At 36.0% G+C, this 17,879-nt stretch overlaps 1 protein-coding gene across 7 annotated transcripts in view; it reads right to left on the bottom strand.

Moving 5' to 3' along the window:
• Positions 1-17,879, bottom strand: part of FAM120B (family with sequence similarity 120B) — a 59,483-nt gene that overhangs the window by 23,951 nt on the left and 17,653 nt on the right. For 6 of the 7 annotated variants that reach the window (XM_054819497.1, XM_054819493.1, XM_054819494.1 and 3 more), the window contains exons 5-6: positions 15,216-15,388; positions 11,062-11,154 (exon numbers count right to left, since the gene is read on the bottom strand). In XM_054819497.1, the coding sequence (XP_054675472.1) occupies positions 11,062-11,154; positions 15,216-15,388 (266 nt within the window). The remainder of the gene's footprint in view (positions 1-11,061; positions 11,155-15,215; positions 15,389-17,879) is intronic. The other variant, XM_054819499.1, reaches the window with a different exon arrangement.

The following is a 17,879-nucleotide window of genomic DNA, read 5'->3' as shown; positions in this document are numbered from 1 at the left end:
CTATCAATATCACCAGTTAAAAAGTTTAGCCCCTTCGGTTTACTTGTATGCTATTATGTAATGGACGGCACACTCGCACCTGCAAAAAAGATTAAAATAACATCACTTTTCTTATTTTAGCCACAACTGCTCAACTCTGATCTAAATGATTACTGGGCTAATGAGAGTCCATAATACATATGACATTTACAGAACATTCACATAAATTTTATGTTATAGCTATCAGGCTAACTAGCTGACTGTAACCCAGCCAGCAGCCACATCCTTTCTGCAAAAGTGAATGGATTCATTAGGATTTTTACTGTCTTAAATACGTGCTTGTGTTTTTGGTGACATACTTATCTTTTAATCCCCTTGCCTTTTTCTCATATAGATAATATATATTTGGTAGCAAAATATATTTTATTAGTCTGGGACTCTGAACACTCTTATGATCACACTTTTTTTCCTCTTTTTTTTCATACATTAGTTAAACGTTGTGGAAGTATTGGTACCTCCATCTGCCTTGCAACTAATAAAGTTTGTTCCTGATGGGGAAAAAACTGCTGACAGGCTCCTGTTATGTCTGCACCAGAAACTGGTGGGCTCCTGTACGTGCTATGGCACTCCCATCTTAACTGGTTCAGTAATTATTTGACATTTTTTTCCCATGCCTGTAGCAATGTCTCCCTCTCACATGGATGCCTTACTAATGTGATGTTACATTAAAGCTTCCTCCTGTCGGGCAATTTAGAGTGCCTTCCTCTTCTCCCCAGCTCTCTATTTAAAACAATCAGCTGTAACTTATTTCTCTCAGAGACTCCTACATGTCTGTCAAACGTGGCTGAAATTAGCCATCATATTCAAAAGTTATTAGGGGGCACGGAGAAGAATTTAAAAAACGTACAAAAGGTCACTTCCCTCTCTTAGTTCCAGTAATTTTCCATTGTAAGCCTTCAAAGATGAAACTTCTTCAACTCCCTTACTTTCTGACACTCACTATATATTTCTGTATTCTACCCTACACTGTCCTTTAACAAAATCTTTAAAATGAGGGGCTTCATCTGCCACTACCTGCATCTTGACCATACTCCTGAGCTAAAGTCCTTATTCACACCTTACCCCACCCCTTCCCCTTTGTTTAATCATAAGACCGGTCCGTGGAAAAAAGTTTTAGGAGTAAAAATTCTGCCACCAGCACAACTACTCGGCAGACTTTGCTTGGCTACCTTCGCTAATGCCGTGTGTCCTTTCACAGCCGCAGACTATACTGGCAAATGAGAGCTGGTCAGGCACACAACTGCTCAGGGTGCTGCTGTTTGGTGGCCTATCTTGTGGACATTTTTTGCAGTGTACTGTGAAACCGTTGCTGTGAGTTAAGACATCATTGTTACTACAAAGAAATTTTGATAGGTGGGAGTTCACTGCTAAAACTGTCCAAGGCTTAATTGGCCAAGCTTAAAAATTAGTTTTGGTTTTTTTTTTTCTTTCCAGAGTCAGATGTTCAAGATCTATTTAATTGTCCTAATGTATGACCATTCCTTCTCTTAAGCTGTTTTGAGTATATACTTTTTAAGTGCCTGATATAGTTCCCACTGAAACCAACAGAAAGACCAGTGAACTTCAGCAGAATTAGATCAGGCACAATTTAATATGTCTGAAGCTCTGCAGCTTCCAGAAATATTATGACAACTGTTACTAACGTCATGTTTGGTAGATAAGCTCTTCAAATAAAACTGTCATTGAACCAAGATGGTTAGTATCGAGAAATCCAGGAAAACAAATACTGTTTGCCAGTGTAATATAGGTTTTGTGTTGTTTCTTGTTTTGTTGTTTTTTTTTTCCCTAGGGTTTCTTTGTATTGCAAAGCAGCTGCACAATAAGATTGTTGATACTACGGTTCACCTTTTGAAGTGATATGGTCCCAGGTCAACAGTTCTGGCTAAGGAATTTTCCAGGTGTTAAGTCCACAGGTTGAGGAAGAAAAGAAGAACTGGTCTGCTTGTATTTCACAACAATCCCAAGGTCCAAGACAAATCGAACCATGAGTCACCACAGCAGTATCTCAGATGACCTGTGAAAGGAATTGCCAACCTGCAACCTGTGATCAGGTATGTTCATGATACTAGGAACTGATTTGTATTTAAGCTGCAATAGAGTATTCACTTCCAGAACACTTATTTGTTTTGGAATCAAAAATTGCCTTACATGGCTTGAAAGTTCCTACCTTTTGACACAAGAACATCAAACCCATGCTGTAGTTTAGATGGACATATACGGTGAAATTAGAGAATCCTTTTTTGGGGCACACAGCTGTTGCATAAAGATGGTTTACTGAGATATTCAAGAACTGATTACAAATAAAGGTTTTAAAATAACATTACTTACACATAATATTCTACAAGTTCTTGTATCAGCACTATGAATATTGACTATAAATAGGTAAACAGTTTATGTGAGAGTAACTTGGCTCTTTTTAAAGGTGTACTTAACACGAAGAAGAATGCTGTTTAAAAGAAAATGCACGCTCTGTAATAAGCCAAACTTTGGAATCTCAGAATTTCAGCCAGCATTGCGCTCTGCAGGCGCTTTGCTGATGAAATAAGCATTCACTGACATTCCAGCCTCAGGAACTGATCCACAGCCATTTTAAAACAAAAAGTACCTATTTATTTTGGCACAAGGTGCTGGGCCAAAACGAACTTCCCGCAGAACAGAACCACTATGTTTCCAGCCTCCTATAATTGAAAAATACTACTTGTTGCTAAACTGAAGTATGTCTCTGTTGTATTGAAGCCTCAGCGTACAAATACAATTGTATAATTTTGCTAAAAAGTAAGTAACGCTGAGCAAATTGAGGGATGGATTTTCAAAAGTGTATTGGCATAGCTCTGCTTTTGTTAAATTCAGTAGTAAAGCTGTGATTGACTTTAGTAGGAACTTATGGAACTTCAGCCCTAGTGTAGAAATATTTTCTGCCAAGATGTATTTCTGTATCCTATACACAGAAAGTAAATAGAGAACTATTGCTAAATAGGAAATGATGCTTAGGTAATGCATTAACTGCCCTTGCTAAAACCAATACATACATAATTTCGTATTTGGCAAGGAACTGAACGTCTCTTCTTTTAAATCTATCAGGGGAATATTTGGCAGCCTAGCTGAACGTAATATATCTTTTTAGTTAATATGCATATGCTTCCTACTAGTGCTGGTGTGACACTAGACATGCTGATTAGGTTCCTAAACAATTAACTAAATGTCCCCATAAATCATTAATTTTGTTTGGAGGTAACACACAACCACCTTTACATGTGTGGTGTTTATTGTTCCTGTGTGTTTTTTCCTCACTTATAACACTGGGATAGAATTGTCTTAAAGAGTGATGATGTTTTGAGGTGCGAAGATATAATGCTGGTAAGGGATGTTATAATGTACATGTATCACTTTTCTCTTAACATAGCTCCATTTCTTTATAAAAAGCTCCTTCAGTCACATCTCAGCTGTTGTTCACTGAATGTCAAATGAAATAATCCCAAAATAAAGGTGAAGGGGAGGAGAATATACATGCAACATGAATTTTAATGTTAAGAATATATTAAAAATTCACATTTATACAGCACTTTTGGCTAAAGAACTTCTATTATTGAAACTACTGGTGCATAAGTGTTACAAGTAAGAACTAAAATACGAGAAAGAACTGAACAATTTGACCAAAGTCATAGAGGATGCAACAGATAGGAACTGGACACCATCTTGTTTTTAACCCCTGGACAACGATAATGTCAGTCAAGAATACACTTGAAAAGAAAGGGAACAAATCAGTTCTTGGTTAGCCTTGCTGTTTCTGATATCTTCAAGATGAACATTTCTACTATAGTAATTTGAAAAATTCCAGTACATCCTACAAAACACTGTAACCATCTGCCTAAAGGCTTGTTTTATCTTTTGTCTCCATCCACCTATAAATGGCTCATTAGGTCATTTCAGAAAACATTTCTGCTTCTCCGAAGTTACACATAGCCATCTGCTTCTCCAGAGAAAGCCTAAACAGATGTGCAACTTGCATTCCTGCTCAGGCGTGACAGGGGCATGCAGGTAGGTGCAGGCAGCCCTGAGCAGACAACAGGCAGGTGCCACCGCTTCCTGACGGCACAGCACGCTCCCTTCCCTCCCTGGCTCCAGCCCCTGCATGTCACCTGCCCTATGGGGACACAGGTCAGCCCCTAAAGGCAATGGAGAGCAACCCCACCTACATCATGCAAACACCATCTCCAACCTTCACGTACTGCTTGTTCCTTCTGACATACAATATGCAAGGAAGTGAAAACTATTTATCTCATGAGTAAACGTACACTTTGACCGACACAAGCTTGGCAGGAAAATGTCAGTTGATACCAGAAATTATTACTTTCCCTCTCTGTAATAAGTTATCTCTGACTTTTTCAAAGCTGTCAGTTGCTTAATATTTTGGGAGAGGTTTATTACCCTCACTACCAATAACTGCATTTCACTTTCTGCAGTATTATTGACCATGGATTAAAAATTAACAGTAATTTTGTTATGTGAAATTCCAGATTGTCTTTTACCTTAAACATAATGAAAAATTCTTTATGTTATATAAAGCCTAAAAGCAATTCATAACTGAAACACTGCTCCTATTTCCTTGTTGTTGAAATCTTGCTAAGAATGAGCTGCATGGCAGTAATGGGGAAAACTCACAGAAAAGCAGAGAAAACTCAATTATGAAGAAAAATGCAAGATCCTCTTCCACAAAAAAGAATATGAATTCTGTGATGTAAGGCCCTTGCTCAAATCTTGCTCAAGATTTTCTCCATAAGCAAACTGAATCCAACTCAATGAATGCATTTTTCTCAGAAGGTAGAAGAGCTGATCTAGTCATGCTGGGGTTTGTATTTGTGCCAGTGACACATACATAACAGAATTCACACAGTTATGGGAATTCTGATACTTGAGCTTATGTCAAATGTAAAAAATGTTCAGGGAAACAGACTCTCATAATACTAATAAATATACCCAATTTGGTAAAGAAGAAAATGAGGGAGAGCAGAGAAGAACAGTAATCTTGTCTGGAAGTTGAATATGTTAGCCTAAGAATTTTTTTTAAACCAACAGCAGCAAAGAAACATGAAGCCAGTTGTCCATGCAACAGGACCAAGAAAACTTGAATTTCTTCAGAACTTCAAAAGATGATTAGGAAAATAGCAACAGATTTAGAGATGGGACTTTCAAAGAATACTGTAAACAGTGACTAACTTCAGCTCCTGAGATATAATTGTATTTGCAATAATGCTTGATCCATGCAAATGCAATACTTCACTCTCAGTAACAGAATGGGGGAGCCATACTCACCATTTCAAAGTACTTAGAGAAAAAAAATCATCTCTGCAGTACAAAGGCAGCACACTGAACTAGGCTGCAGGCCCAAGAGGCCAAAACACAGATATTAAGAGAAATGCAGAGTATAGGAGCCTGAAAACTTTCAGCATTAATACACAGATTTAATAGAAGCAGGCTCATTTGATGCAACTTTCTCTTGATTAATCATGTAATTTATTTTTTCTTAATGTTTAAAACCAAACCTAATTTAGTTACTTGAAGACTTGAACTGTTTCTATTTGGACTAGTTCCTTTAAAACTACCTTGAATACATGAGAAGAAAGTTACAGAATCATTTTGGTTGGAAAAGACCTTTAAGATCATCAAGTTCAACCGTTAACCTAGCACTGCCAAGCCCAACCACTAAACCATGTCCCTGAGCACCACATCTACGTGTCTTTTAAATATCTCCAGGGATGGTGACTCAACCGCTTCCCTGGCCAGCCTGGTCCAGTGTTGCACAAAGGTGTTTTCTCAAGTTGAAAAGGGACTGAACCAATCTCAGCTTGAAATCACATCCCATATTGCTGCACTTTTGTTCCCAATTAGCCCAGCACACTTAGAAAACCTAAGGACCGCAGATGAGAGTCTAGGCTGGGAAGAAATGCCACCATCAGTAAGCCACCTCAGTTGCCTCCGTTCCTCACCCCCTGCCAGTTACAATCTCACCTACCATTTTAAAAACACTTTGACAGATGCAAATTTTGTGGGAATATAAAGCCCCGATTCAGTAAAGCATCTGGGAATGCACTCAAATTCCACTTTAGTTAATACCAACGTACATCACAGAAGCGGGTCCTGAATACATAGGAGAGGTTTATCTGTGATATCTTTACAGTGTTCTTACTCATATTTTATGTTTTCCTCAATCCAGTTAGACTTCAAGCAAATATTTATTAGAAAACAGTCACACAGGCACAATAAACATACACTCCCTGAGGGAGAAAGGATTTTTTTTTTTAATAATTATATTTTGAAAAAATATAGATGGCTCACAAAGGCTGTTTGGAGTCTGTCTGAAAAGGATCACATCTAATGGTGTTGACAAATGTAGCTTGGCTTGCCAAATAGGTCAGAAGATTGAAATTCTGGAATGTTCAGAATCTGGGTATTATTTATGCTTTTCTGTCTGCATGGCAAGGGAGAAAGAATACTGAGTTTAAAAATACATAATGGATTTAGCAACATCTTTCTGAAATTTGAGGGACCCTAACCAAGATACCCACAGTCTACTCTAAACCATACTGCTGTTTTGTATATGTGGCTAAGTATCCCTCAGGAAAATGTTCAGAGAAGAATATCTTGTATAATATTGGTACGATACCATTACCAAGCTAATTCTGCTTCTATGGCACTGCACAACAGGAAATATTCAAAGGTTACATACAACTACAATTCTTTCTAAAGCTATTTCTGCCTATCGAACTAGTTAACTAGTTTGCTGAGTGTTTTTTAATTATTCCAAAAGCTAATTAAGTAATACTTGATATATATTTTGTGAAAGTTCATTTGCAATCAAATTATACAGACTCTCTGGAGCTTATCATTTAAGATCTAAAATGACTGTGCTCATTTTATATCAGTAATATTTTTTAAATATCTGAAAACACTTGAAAAATTGAAGGAATACACTGCAGTGCTTGACTTTGTTATACCTCATACACAGCCAAACCATTCCTTTTAAAGGTGGCACAAAAGATGTAATTACTCCAAAGCAGATATTCTGGCATAACTGGATGTTTTATGGCAAAGCTATGAAGAGCTTGCAAATGCCATAAATTCCAGCAGTGATGTGCATGTCCACCCATGCATCTGCTACTAATGTTGGGTTCATATTTTCTGACATACATTTCACTTTTTAAAACCATTTAACAGGACCCAAATTTCATCTACTCATTTTCAGGTGTATTTCCCTTTTAACCAAATTTTCCCAACTCATCTTTGGCCACAACTTTCAGAAGGGATGTGATTCATAACTTTACACCTCCAATACAAATTCTTCATATATTGACATATTTAGAGAAATCTTAGAAAAAATGTATTTGTGTTTATAAGTCATTACGGCCTCTCCTGTTTGGGCAATATTTTACATGCATTAGAGGTGACACATGATCTATAATTGCACTTGTAAACAACCAGGGCCAGCACAATATAAGAAACAAGACTGCAAGCATGACTGCTGGTGCCTCTTTTTCTCCACGGTGGCCTCAAAGTTAGACTGATGGCTCTGTGGGCTTTTTGTCAAAACCACACACCAGGTTAAAATAGAAAGAAGGGAAATAGGCAACCTGGAGTCCAAAATTTAATTCTGACCTTATGTATAAGCTCTACGGGAGGCTTGGGCAAAGCAGAATGTTGATCTACCATATAAGGGGGGCACAAGGAAACTAGGAAAAAATGCATGAGAAAAAGAATGTATAAAATCTCTTCTCTACCGTGTGCACATTTTGGTATTTTGAAACCATCAATCTTGAAAAATAATCAAATCTCCATGTATAAACATTATGTTATTCTCAGAAAGTAACTATTTAATGTGCATTTTAGTTATATGTCCACAGCTCGCTTTCTTTCAGCATGAGATAAATGATATTTTTTATGGCTTTAACCCACTTTATTCAAACCATGGACATTTCTGTTTCATAAATTTGTGGGTTTATGGATCTCATTAACTATGAAATATGGCTAGCATATCAGAAAGCAGATTTGAAAGTGAAGGCTGAAAAGTTCTCTTCATCCTATCAGAAGAACAGGCTCTATTTACATTTTCTCTCATACTTCACGGTGGAAGTTAAGTTTTCTTCTGCTAAAATGTATTTGCTAATGGACTCCTTTGCAGAAACAGAGCAATTTTTTTAAACCACTCTTCTTCACAGAACTGTTTACAAGAAGTAAACATTTTTTCTACATTTAAAATAATAATATAGTGTTAAGTCCAAAATTGCAAATGAGCAAGCATTTTCATAAAATTTTGCAGATGCTGACTAAGTTTAACATAACTTCCTTGAAAGCTCTCTTACTAAGTTATTTCTAGGGATCACAATTAACTTCTCAGTGGGGGAGAAAAAGTATGGTAAACATACTAAACTTTATTCCCCTGTTTTCCTACTATAAACCCCATATATTAATTAGCTATGTACTAGTGTAATTCATTGCACTTGGATCCTTTGATTTTAAACACAAATACCTAGAAAATTAAGCTATTAAATACCTATTGATACGCTATTTACTATTAATATAACTTAACAGCATAACTCAAATTTTGTAAAACTACTAAAGAAACATAGTAATGGGTAAAAACAGTTCAAGCTATTCCGAGATGGAATCTTGAAAATGAGATGCTTGAATTACAATGGTCAGAAAGCTTGCTTTATTGATCATTATTTTTAGAATATTTTTATAAGAGATTCTATTAGTTTAGTCTCCTGCCCTTCCAAGAGAAAATTGACAGGACATTATTAAATTCATCTACACACCACATTTCAGAAGCACAGAAACAAGAAACAGACCATTTTTTACTCTTCCTGTGAAGTGAGATTAACCTCATACGAATCTTCAAATTGATCCCGCTGCTACCACAAAATTACAGACGGCTTATATATGAAGAAAAAAATGAGTATTTTTATGACAATTAATACAACATAACATCCTCTCTTGATATAGCTTGACAAGTCAGAGATACATAATGAGCTAAGCAATAGCAACTATTTTCCACTGGGAGATCCAGGTCATCAAAACACAGGAAGGGAGGTTAATTTGAAGGCAACAGAAGAAAGGTTTGAAACTGTCACTCACCTATTCACAACCTCAGAAAGGAAAAAGGCCAAAATCTTTCCTCACTCTTCTCTTCAGAGGGATTTATTCTGGCTCAAACTACTACCAAAGGCACTACCATGAATTTCAACGGAGTAAGACGAGGAAATGCTCTACAAAATAGCCTGATACAAAAATTTGAACTGCATTATATGAATCTTTTCTTGGATTTTTAGCATTATGCATCAGTGCATGAAGTGCTTACATAAGCAGCAGAATGATGTAACTTTGCAAAGTACCTACCAATAGCACGTTTAAGTAAATTCCAACAACATACCGTCCGCTTCATAGAGTGATACGTGATATAGTGTAAGACCAGCTTCACGTTTCATGTACTTTTACGTCAACAGTGCATGAGCAGACAACATCTGATCTGCCATTAGCTTTGTGGGAAAGTTAAAAAATTTTGTGAACAACTTTGAATTAGTAGAATGCCTGCTAATAAGTAGGATAACTTGATTAATATTACGTGTTTGGAAGCAATGCTCAGATTTATAAATTCATAGAACTGCAGCACAAATGAATCGTACAAAGACATCTAATTCAAACAGAATAAACTTCCAAGCGCTTTAGTAACTTAGATAATAGTACCTGTAAGTGCATCTATAAACAAACTGTTTCAACACTTCCTGCTTACGCTTAGCTTCCTTTATGCTTCTACTGAATGACTGCCACAGCGGACTTCATAAAATAATGATACTCTCAATGTTAAGTGCAACACTGTGCAATTTCCACAGAAATAAATCCTACATTTTTGCTGTGGTCCATATTGCCTTCATCTCATTGCTTCCTTTTTATTACACAGATCTAACACTTGATCACCTGCAGAACAAATTTGTGATGAATTTGGAAAAAATGATAGGAGGATGGACTTTATCTATTATAATGAAGCAAATAATGAAACTGGTATCTATTATAATGAAGCAAATAATGAAACTGGAATCACACGGGTTTTGTTATTTTGGTCCCCGTGCACTAAAAATGAATGGATAGTAACAGGAGTGGTTGGTTTATCTTGCTATCAGCAAAAAGTACTTGTAAAACTGTAACATGGACTGTTTAAAGTAACAGAGAAATATAAGCAAGATTTTCACAGTGAAGATACATTAAGGTTCCAACCATTTCTAACCTTTCCCCCTTACTTTTAAGTAAACCCACAACTCAAATAGCCATTGACATGTGCAGTCTGTGCTGAACACTGCTAATACTTTGAATACAATCTCAAGCTAGGAGATTGAAAATACTCTTGTATAATTAGATACACAAGAAGAACTATTTAGATGGTTCTACTGCAATAACCAAGATTCAAGAAGACAGGAAAGGAAAAAAACAGATTTGCACAGAGTATATAAAAATTTTAAAAAGAACTCCTGAATAATTACAGAATACTGTGAGCCAAAAGGTCTTCACTACAGTAGGTAACAAGACATTTTTTCTGGCTAGGTTTATGTTATGTTTATGTTCTCTCACAAGTAGTAATACTAAACTGTATTTAGCGTAGCAATTTTCATACAACTTATGTCCCAAAACACTATCCTCCTCAGGAAAAAAAGAATGAAGAAGTGTTGCAAGACAGGATTCACCATTACAAATTTTCCATCAGCTGGAAGTCTGGAAGCCAAGTTATGAAGAAATCTGAGACTAATTCGCTCACCCCAGGATTGCAACCACTAGAAACTGTCCTTTCTACTTTTTTTTTTTTCACATGATTAACAAATGCATGTATTCACATGAACTGTAGCACATTAAAAGCCTATATATTTTCCATCACCCTCAGTTCCCATATCTGAAAAAACTTAATATAGAAGAATTTTCTCCAAAAATATTTATCCCAAAGTTACCATCAACATTCTCAATTATTCGAATCAATACCTGCAAACCTGCCAGTTGAGCAGCTGACTTCCCTTTGAGGCAGAGAATGAGCGCCACAAATGCATTTAAGTCCTCCAGAGAGAGGCTACTGACCTAAAATAGATTAAAAAATAACACATTATCTGAAGGCTCTGAAGAAGAACTTTCTGAAAATAGACTACTCTTGCTTGAGCACATCAAACTTAAATCAATGACCTCACGAGGTTATGACCACCATGAATGCATCATCTAGGAAAAGACACTTCAAGGAAACAAAATACTTATTTTCACAACTTGAATGAAGTGCAGACCCCAATACCCGTGTACAGTGTATATACATGGATTTCCACACACCAGACAAAATGCCCACCCTTCATGTATTCCCTTCTCCTCTTCCCTTGAAGTTTCTTAATAACAGGAAATTTCTTCATCTCCATAACACTAAGCATAATAAAAAAATGAGATTTTAAAAAAAAAACTATGAATTGCTTTATAAAGACCCAGAATAAAAACCACCTCAACGATCCACAGATGTGATAACCATTAGGATTTCTCTCAAATGCTTACATGGTTATTTGTTGGAAACTTTAAAAATAATCTAACATATTTCAATTACCTATTTTAAGCTAAATTTCAGGTTTTAACAAAACATATTTTGATTCTTTTAGTTTTTTAGCCTACATATTGAAGTGGGAAGAACTCAAAAAGTATAAGAAAACTAAACCTAAAATTCAAGTGGAAAAACATAAAGAAAAAAAATCTAAATTCATTTAACTGTTCACTTTAATACTTCTATCAGAAAAGGGAGAATGGGGACATTTACTGTTGTGAAAAAGTATTCTGAGATTCTACAGAGGCACATGGTCACCTCAGGAGAAGGACAGTGCCTTTAGACAGCTGGGCTGATTCCCTGACACTACCAGTCCAGTTCCAATCACTTGCTTCCTCTTATAAGAACACTATAGATTATACACGTGCACCCAGACCAAATATCTGTTACAAATGTTGAGGCTATAAAGAGGGCTTTAAGTGAGATCTATAAAGCATTACAATTCTTTATCAATTAGAAGCTGAGGGAAGGTTTCTCTTGCAAAGTGTGGAAATGTGCATTGGGGGCTTACAGTACAGTTAAAAGGCTGCCTAAAACTCTGCATTGCCTTTCTTTTAACAGCTTGATTTTCAGGGAACGTTGCGCACATCCTATTTCAATCTGTTAATAGTTTCTATTAAGGCTATTAAAATAAAAAAGTGACAGAAAAAATGGAGAGAAAAAAACCCAAAAAAGTATTGATATAAATCAATACAGAAAAAACCAAAATAACAGACACTAAGAAGCCATCTATAATTGCTTCATTCATTTATTTGCTTAGGAGGAGTAACCCGTTCTTTCCTCCTCAAGAGAAAAATTATTCAACAACTACTGAGAATTTTTTTTTTTTAAATCAGGCCTTGCTGCTTCTCCCACTGTAAAATACTTTCCACTCTACGAAGCTGTTAAAACTTGCATAAAACCCAAGAATGTGAGGGGAATGAGAAAAGTTTTAAGCTTTCAAAATGCTCCTTGGTATTCATTAACTCCACCTGGCTGCTAAGATCTGATAATGGCCCTACTTTACCCTGTATTTCAAGCCAGGTGTCACCTTTGTGTAGATGACAAGAAGTGAGGTTTACTAAACCTGCATGTTTTATACATTGCAGTAACAGAAAAAGTGACTTTCATCTACAAAGCAATTCTTAATACTTGAACAATGTTGTCCTAAGTAAGTCAAAGATTGCTTGCAAGTACAACAGCAAGGAAATGTCCCTAACAGAGTAGATCAACCAAAATGCTTACGAATATCAAAACACTTCTTTAGAGAAATATTTTATTCAGTAACTGAACTTGGTGAGTTATCACACTTTCACTGTCAGATTTCTTCCAAAACTGTTAAGAGTTTGAAACAGAAATTTCCCCTTTCTTTTGAGGCTCTACAGTTTGATATTCAAACTCATTCACTCCTTTCCCCAACTTTGAAGACGGACCTGTTATTTTGCAATTTTTTCACTATTTTTGTTCTTAATTTGGAGGATATTTGAAAAGTATCCTCACTGAAAAGATTACTCTTCAAATTGACACTTTTCTTTGCATATTTAAGATTTGCTTATTGGAAATTTTTTCTCACTTTCAAAAAAAATGCGTCTGAAGTTTTCATTAAATACTTGCATGTATTTTAAAGAAGTCAGGTGGGTTGATCAGTATGCTGGTTCCTGCAAAAACCTAGGTTTTAGTCTAGATTAAATTATAAGTAATGAAATTTTTAAGAAGTTTATTTCTCCCTCATATGACCTGAAGGAAAGTATGTTAGCCTGCTTCAAGGCAACCTACAACTGCTCAACTTAAGTGACCTTTGGGGTAACAATCCACCTTCTCTCTCTAATACAAATGTAAGACTAAAGTGTAAAGACAAGAATTAGGTCACAGTGAGATAAGTATTGTTTTCTCAGCTATAAAACAAATGGAAGCATTATGGCCAGCTCAAAGCACAGCTGCTGACACTCTTGCTCTCATGTTTTTCTCTTGAACATCCGAAGAAAACAAATGGACAATATCAGAGAACTAACCAAAGTTTAGAACAGCTCAGCAATGAAAAACATTTTCATCCAAATCAGTTCTGTAGTCTGGTTCCAGGGTAGATTTTATCAGTGCAACTCAGAGGGCAGAAGAGAATCAGGAAAATGGGACAGGTGTTGAAAAACTGGCACTGCCATGAAAAACCTTCCATCAAACTAAGCCCTTTGCATGATCTCCCTGCTATTATTCTTGTTGAAAACAGGACCTGCAACACTGTTTTCATCTCTGTTTTTAACATTAACCATTGGATAATAAGTTTTGAAAACCATATCCCTAATGTATTTTTTCCCATTTTATTAACATGATGTGATCAAGACTCAGTAAATCCAGATTTCTGTAGTGTTCTGTCCTGTTACTCCTCTTGATCCCATTAAAAAAACTCCTTCTCAAATAACTTAGTAATCATGCTATGAAAGGATGTACAGGATAGCACAATAAATAAATGAAACAGGGAAAATAAATAAATGAAAATGGAATTTCATATCCAAATATGTTAAAAGCTAAGTACATGATATGTATCTTGCTGAATTGAAACTGCAAGGCATGAAATGATGTTTAATGAGTTTCATCTTCAAGAAAATTTCCATTTATATTCTGCTATACAAAAATTAAAGAAAAAAAAGAGCTATATGGATCATTTGTACTTCCTCAATGCATTATCTAAGTTTGAGCAAACACGTATGAAGGAAAAAGAAAGGAAAAGTCAGGGAGAACTTGTTTTCATGTATCACACACCAGTATAAATCTGTTACTGAGGAAAGCGAAGTCTGAAAAAGCAAAGCAAAAGATAAAATGCAGTTCAGTGTAAGTAAAAGTGCAACAGAGCCTATCAGATCAGATAAAGGTATAATTTTCTCATCCTCAGAGAGGAAGATCTGCTTGTGAGATCAGTATTTGAAAGGTGGCAAGTACAGACAATATATGAAATACCTAAGAGAAATGTAAATAATGAAGCAATATTGCATTTAATCTTGTGTTCCTTTTTATTCCAATTAAAGTAGTCTGCAGGCTGCCAAATGTTTGGAATTATAACAGAACTGCTACCTAATGATCCCCAATTACTCAGAATTTAATGAGAAGCACCATACCTTCAATTCTGGCTTGAAACTGAGTAGACTGACAAGATGGTGTGAAAAAGTAGTGAGAGCTGACTAAATATTTATATTGTCTATTTGCACAGCCTGCATAGTCACCTGAGGGAATATCTTCCTGTGAGACAAAAAGGGAACACAAAAAGAGAAGCTTTTAATTTGCAAACAGGTCCCAAAAAGCAGAGGAAATCCCTCAGTTTATATTCCCTCTGGTAAACTGCCCAAGGGGCTTTGTCATGGGCATGTGAGAGTTATGATTAACTACTAAAAACACCCAAGTGTTTCTTGAACAGGATGATGCATGTTAAATGGAGTCATTAAAAATACTGTAATGCAGTACTATTATATTTGATCAACTATGCCTACAGTAAAGATTAAGAGAAGAATCCAGCATAGGCTAGCAAGAAAGAGTTTATTAGTCAATCACATCTATCAGGACTGACAGATGAAGAAAAAGCAACTGTCCCAGTTACCTGCATTATAAGATAGGCCAGCAAGCAGCAGAATGCTGCAACAGGTGCTTCTAGAGCTTGGAGCTCCTCCATCCTGTCCTGAAGGTGAAAGCATGCCAGAAATGTACTATACCGTTGCTTTTCCACATCAGGTCCTTTGGCAAACCACAGTGTTTTCAAATTAGGTGTTCCACCTACAAAAGAAATCCATTATTTTATCTTGGCAGCAACAAGATAAAACATGCCTACCTCATTACAATCTGAAAGGAAACAACCGATCTGCTCTTGGCACTTGCAGGGACCGCAGATTTGAAAATAAAATGTATTTGACAAAACCTGGCATTTGAAAAAAAAAATTAACAAAAAAATTAAGGTCTGTAATTTAAACAAATTTTATTGAATGCAGGCATGTTTAAGCAGAGTGGACTGAATTCAATTGTTACAAAAATATAAACAACTTTGAGACAGCAGGCTTTTACCCTTTGCAAGAACAAAGTTTGCCTATGAGTGTGTCCTTTCCCTTGGAGATCCACAGCATTAAATGAGATTAGCTTCATCATAAAAGTGATTCAGCAGAAAATAACCGTATCTGTTTCTTCTCTCTCTTTCCCATAGCTAGTGCATCAGGGGTCCTTGAAGGACACTCACATTGCCTCTCTTATAATCAGCTGTTTTAATGAACAAACGGGTCACCCATGCCATTTGCTGGCAAACATGCATTCTCCACAAAACACTGTGCTGGTATGACTCCTCTGCAGTAGGCTCCAGTTTGGGAACAAAAGCCAAGGCTATCTGGTATTTTGCACTCCTTAGGCTACTGTAGGAAATGCTGTTGCAAACACACACAAAAGAACTGTCATGAGTTATGTATCTTTTCAGACTTTCTATAGTATCATTCACCCAGGTCTCTAAATCCTTAATATCTACCCCATGCTGCCATCTCCCAATCTATGACACATGTGAACTAATGTAAAATTTGCTCCTCATTTAAATTACACTTAATCCATTATCAAAAAAAACACTAATGCACGTGAAACAACAGAATAGCTCGCTGATTATGCCCAAGAATCCCAATTAAAGGCAGAATCCTCCTATAAACTACTGCTGCTTCTGTAGTTAAATAAAATGAGGTGTGAATTTTAAACGTGGAGTAATTAAGCTACATTTGGTAACACCTTTTCCTTTTTCGTGTGACATGCAGCAGCTGTAGTCCAGTTAGGAACACTTGGTGATAATAAATGGTTAAAGTGACAAGGTGCTGAAATCTACATAGATGATGTTTATTTAGCCAAGAAAGCCCAGTAACCAAATGGTACTAATTCTTTGGAGAGGGGGAAACTAGAAGAGAAGTTAGTATTTTCTTTCTTCATCTCCCTGATGGATGTTTCTTTTACTATTTTTAAGACTAACTCTCCCGTCAAAAGTTTTAACCATGTAAAGAACTACCATCGTAAAGTCTGTAAGTTTCTAACCTTATTTTGTAGTGAAATATATATATTAAGAAAAAAATACCAGTTGCTTGATTTGAGTTAGAAATGCAGGTTAGTGATAACACAAATACTGGCAGTGAGCGGGCCAGTATAGACAGCAAATAAGACTCAGATTACTGGTTTTGATACTGGTAATTGCTGCCTTAAGAAAAACAAAACAAAACAAAACAGCAGAGACTGACTTCCAGGAAGAAAAGTAAATATAACATGCATAAAACCAAAACAAAGCCAACTTTTCCTACCAAGGCTAAGCAACCTTAATGTGTGGGCTAAACAACCTTAATGTGAGAGACAATTTTTACGCAGGTAAACTCAAATAGTTTTGATGGCTTGTGCTTTCCAGAAGGTTCCCAATCAGCTGCATATGAAGGGACATGCCAAGAACCAGTTAAAGGAAAGTACTCTTTCCATCTGTACAGTTTTTTAAAAATTAATTGCATCCAGGGGTATACCTAATAATAGAAATCCCTCTTTCTTCAGAGTAAAACCATGAACTACATCAATAATCAAGATTACATATCTATATTGAGAGAGCTCAACAAAAAATTCAAGACATCTCTTCCATAAACAGTTTCTTATACTTTCAGAAACAACATCTACTTGTGCCTGGGAAAAAGAGGTAGTGATGAATTATGAGTTATTTACTCTGGGAAAGAAAACTTGATGCTATCGCCTTTTGGAACATACCAAAAAAGCGTTATTTTTCTGAGAGGATCTCTTCTACAAGTAATTAAATTCAATGTAATACCCAAGAGCAAGCCATTATCTTAACCCTTAAATGAAAGACAAGTAAAACAAAGAAACAAATACACTGAAGTTTAATGGCTCTCCCATCATGCGTAGTCAACAAAAGACCCGAGATTCATATACAGTAGATCCTCAAAACTGTTCTTTGTTCTAGTTACATCCTCACTACATACTTTACAACAATCAGAAAACATTTCTGAAAGAGATAGATTTACTTGAATTGGGAAGAGAAATCTTTTACTTTCTGAACGCATCTAAATATTTACTAAATTAACCTAAAAAACCCATGCCTGAGTAACAAAAGGGAAATGGAATAAAACATACTTACATATATATAATCAATACATCTTTACTGTAAAGATTAGTCATGAGAAAATTATCTATCCTACTGGGGTCACAGGAACCACAAGTTCCTATGAATTATAGAGAGATACTCAAACACTGCATA

This window comes from Grus americana, chromosome 3 (assembly GCF_028858705.1).
Source record: "Grus americana isolate bGruAme1 chromosome 3, bGruAme1.mat, whole genome shotgun sequence".
NCBI classification, from domain to species: domain Eukaryota; kingdom Metazoa; phylum Chordata; class Aves; order Gruiformes; family Gruidae; genus Grus; species Grus americana.
The sequence above is the reverse complement of the archived record's forward strand: the minus strand, read 5'-3'. Positions and strand labels throughout refer to the sequence as shown.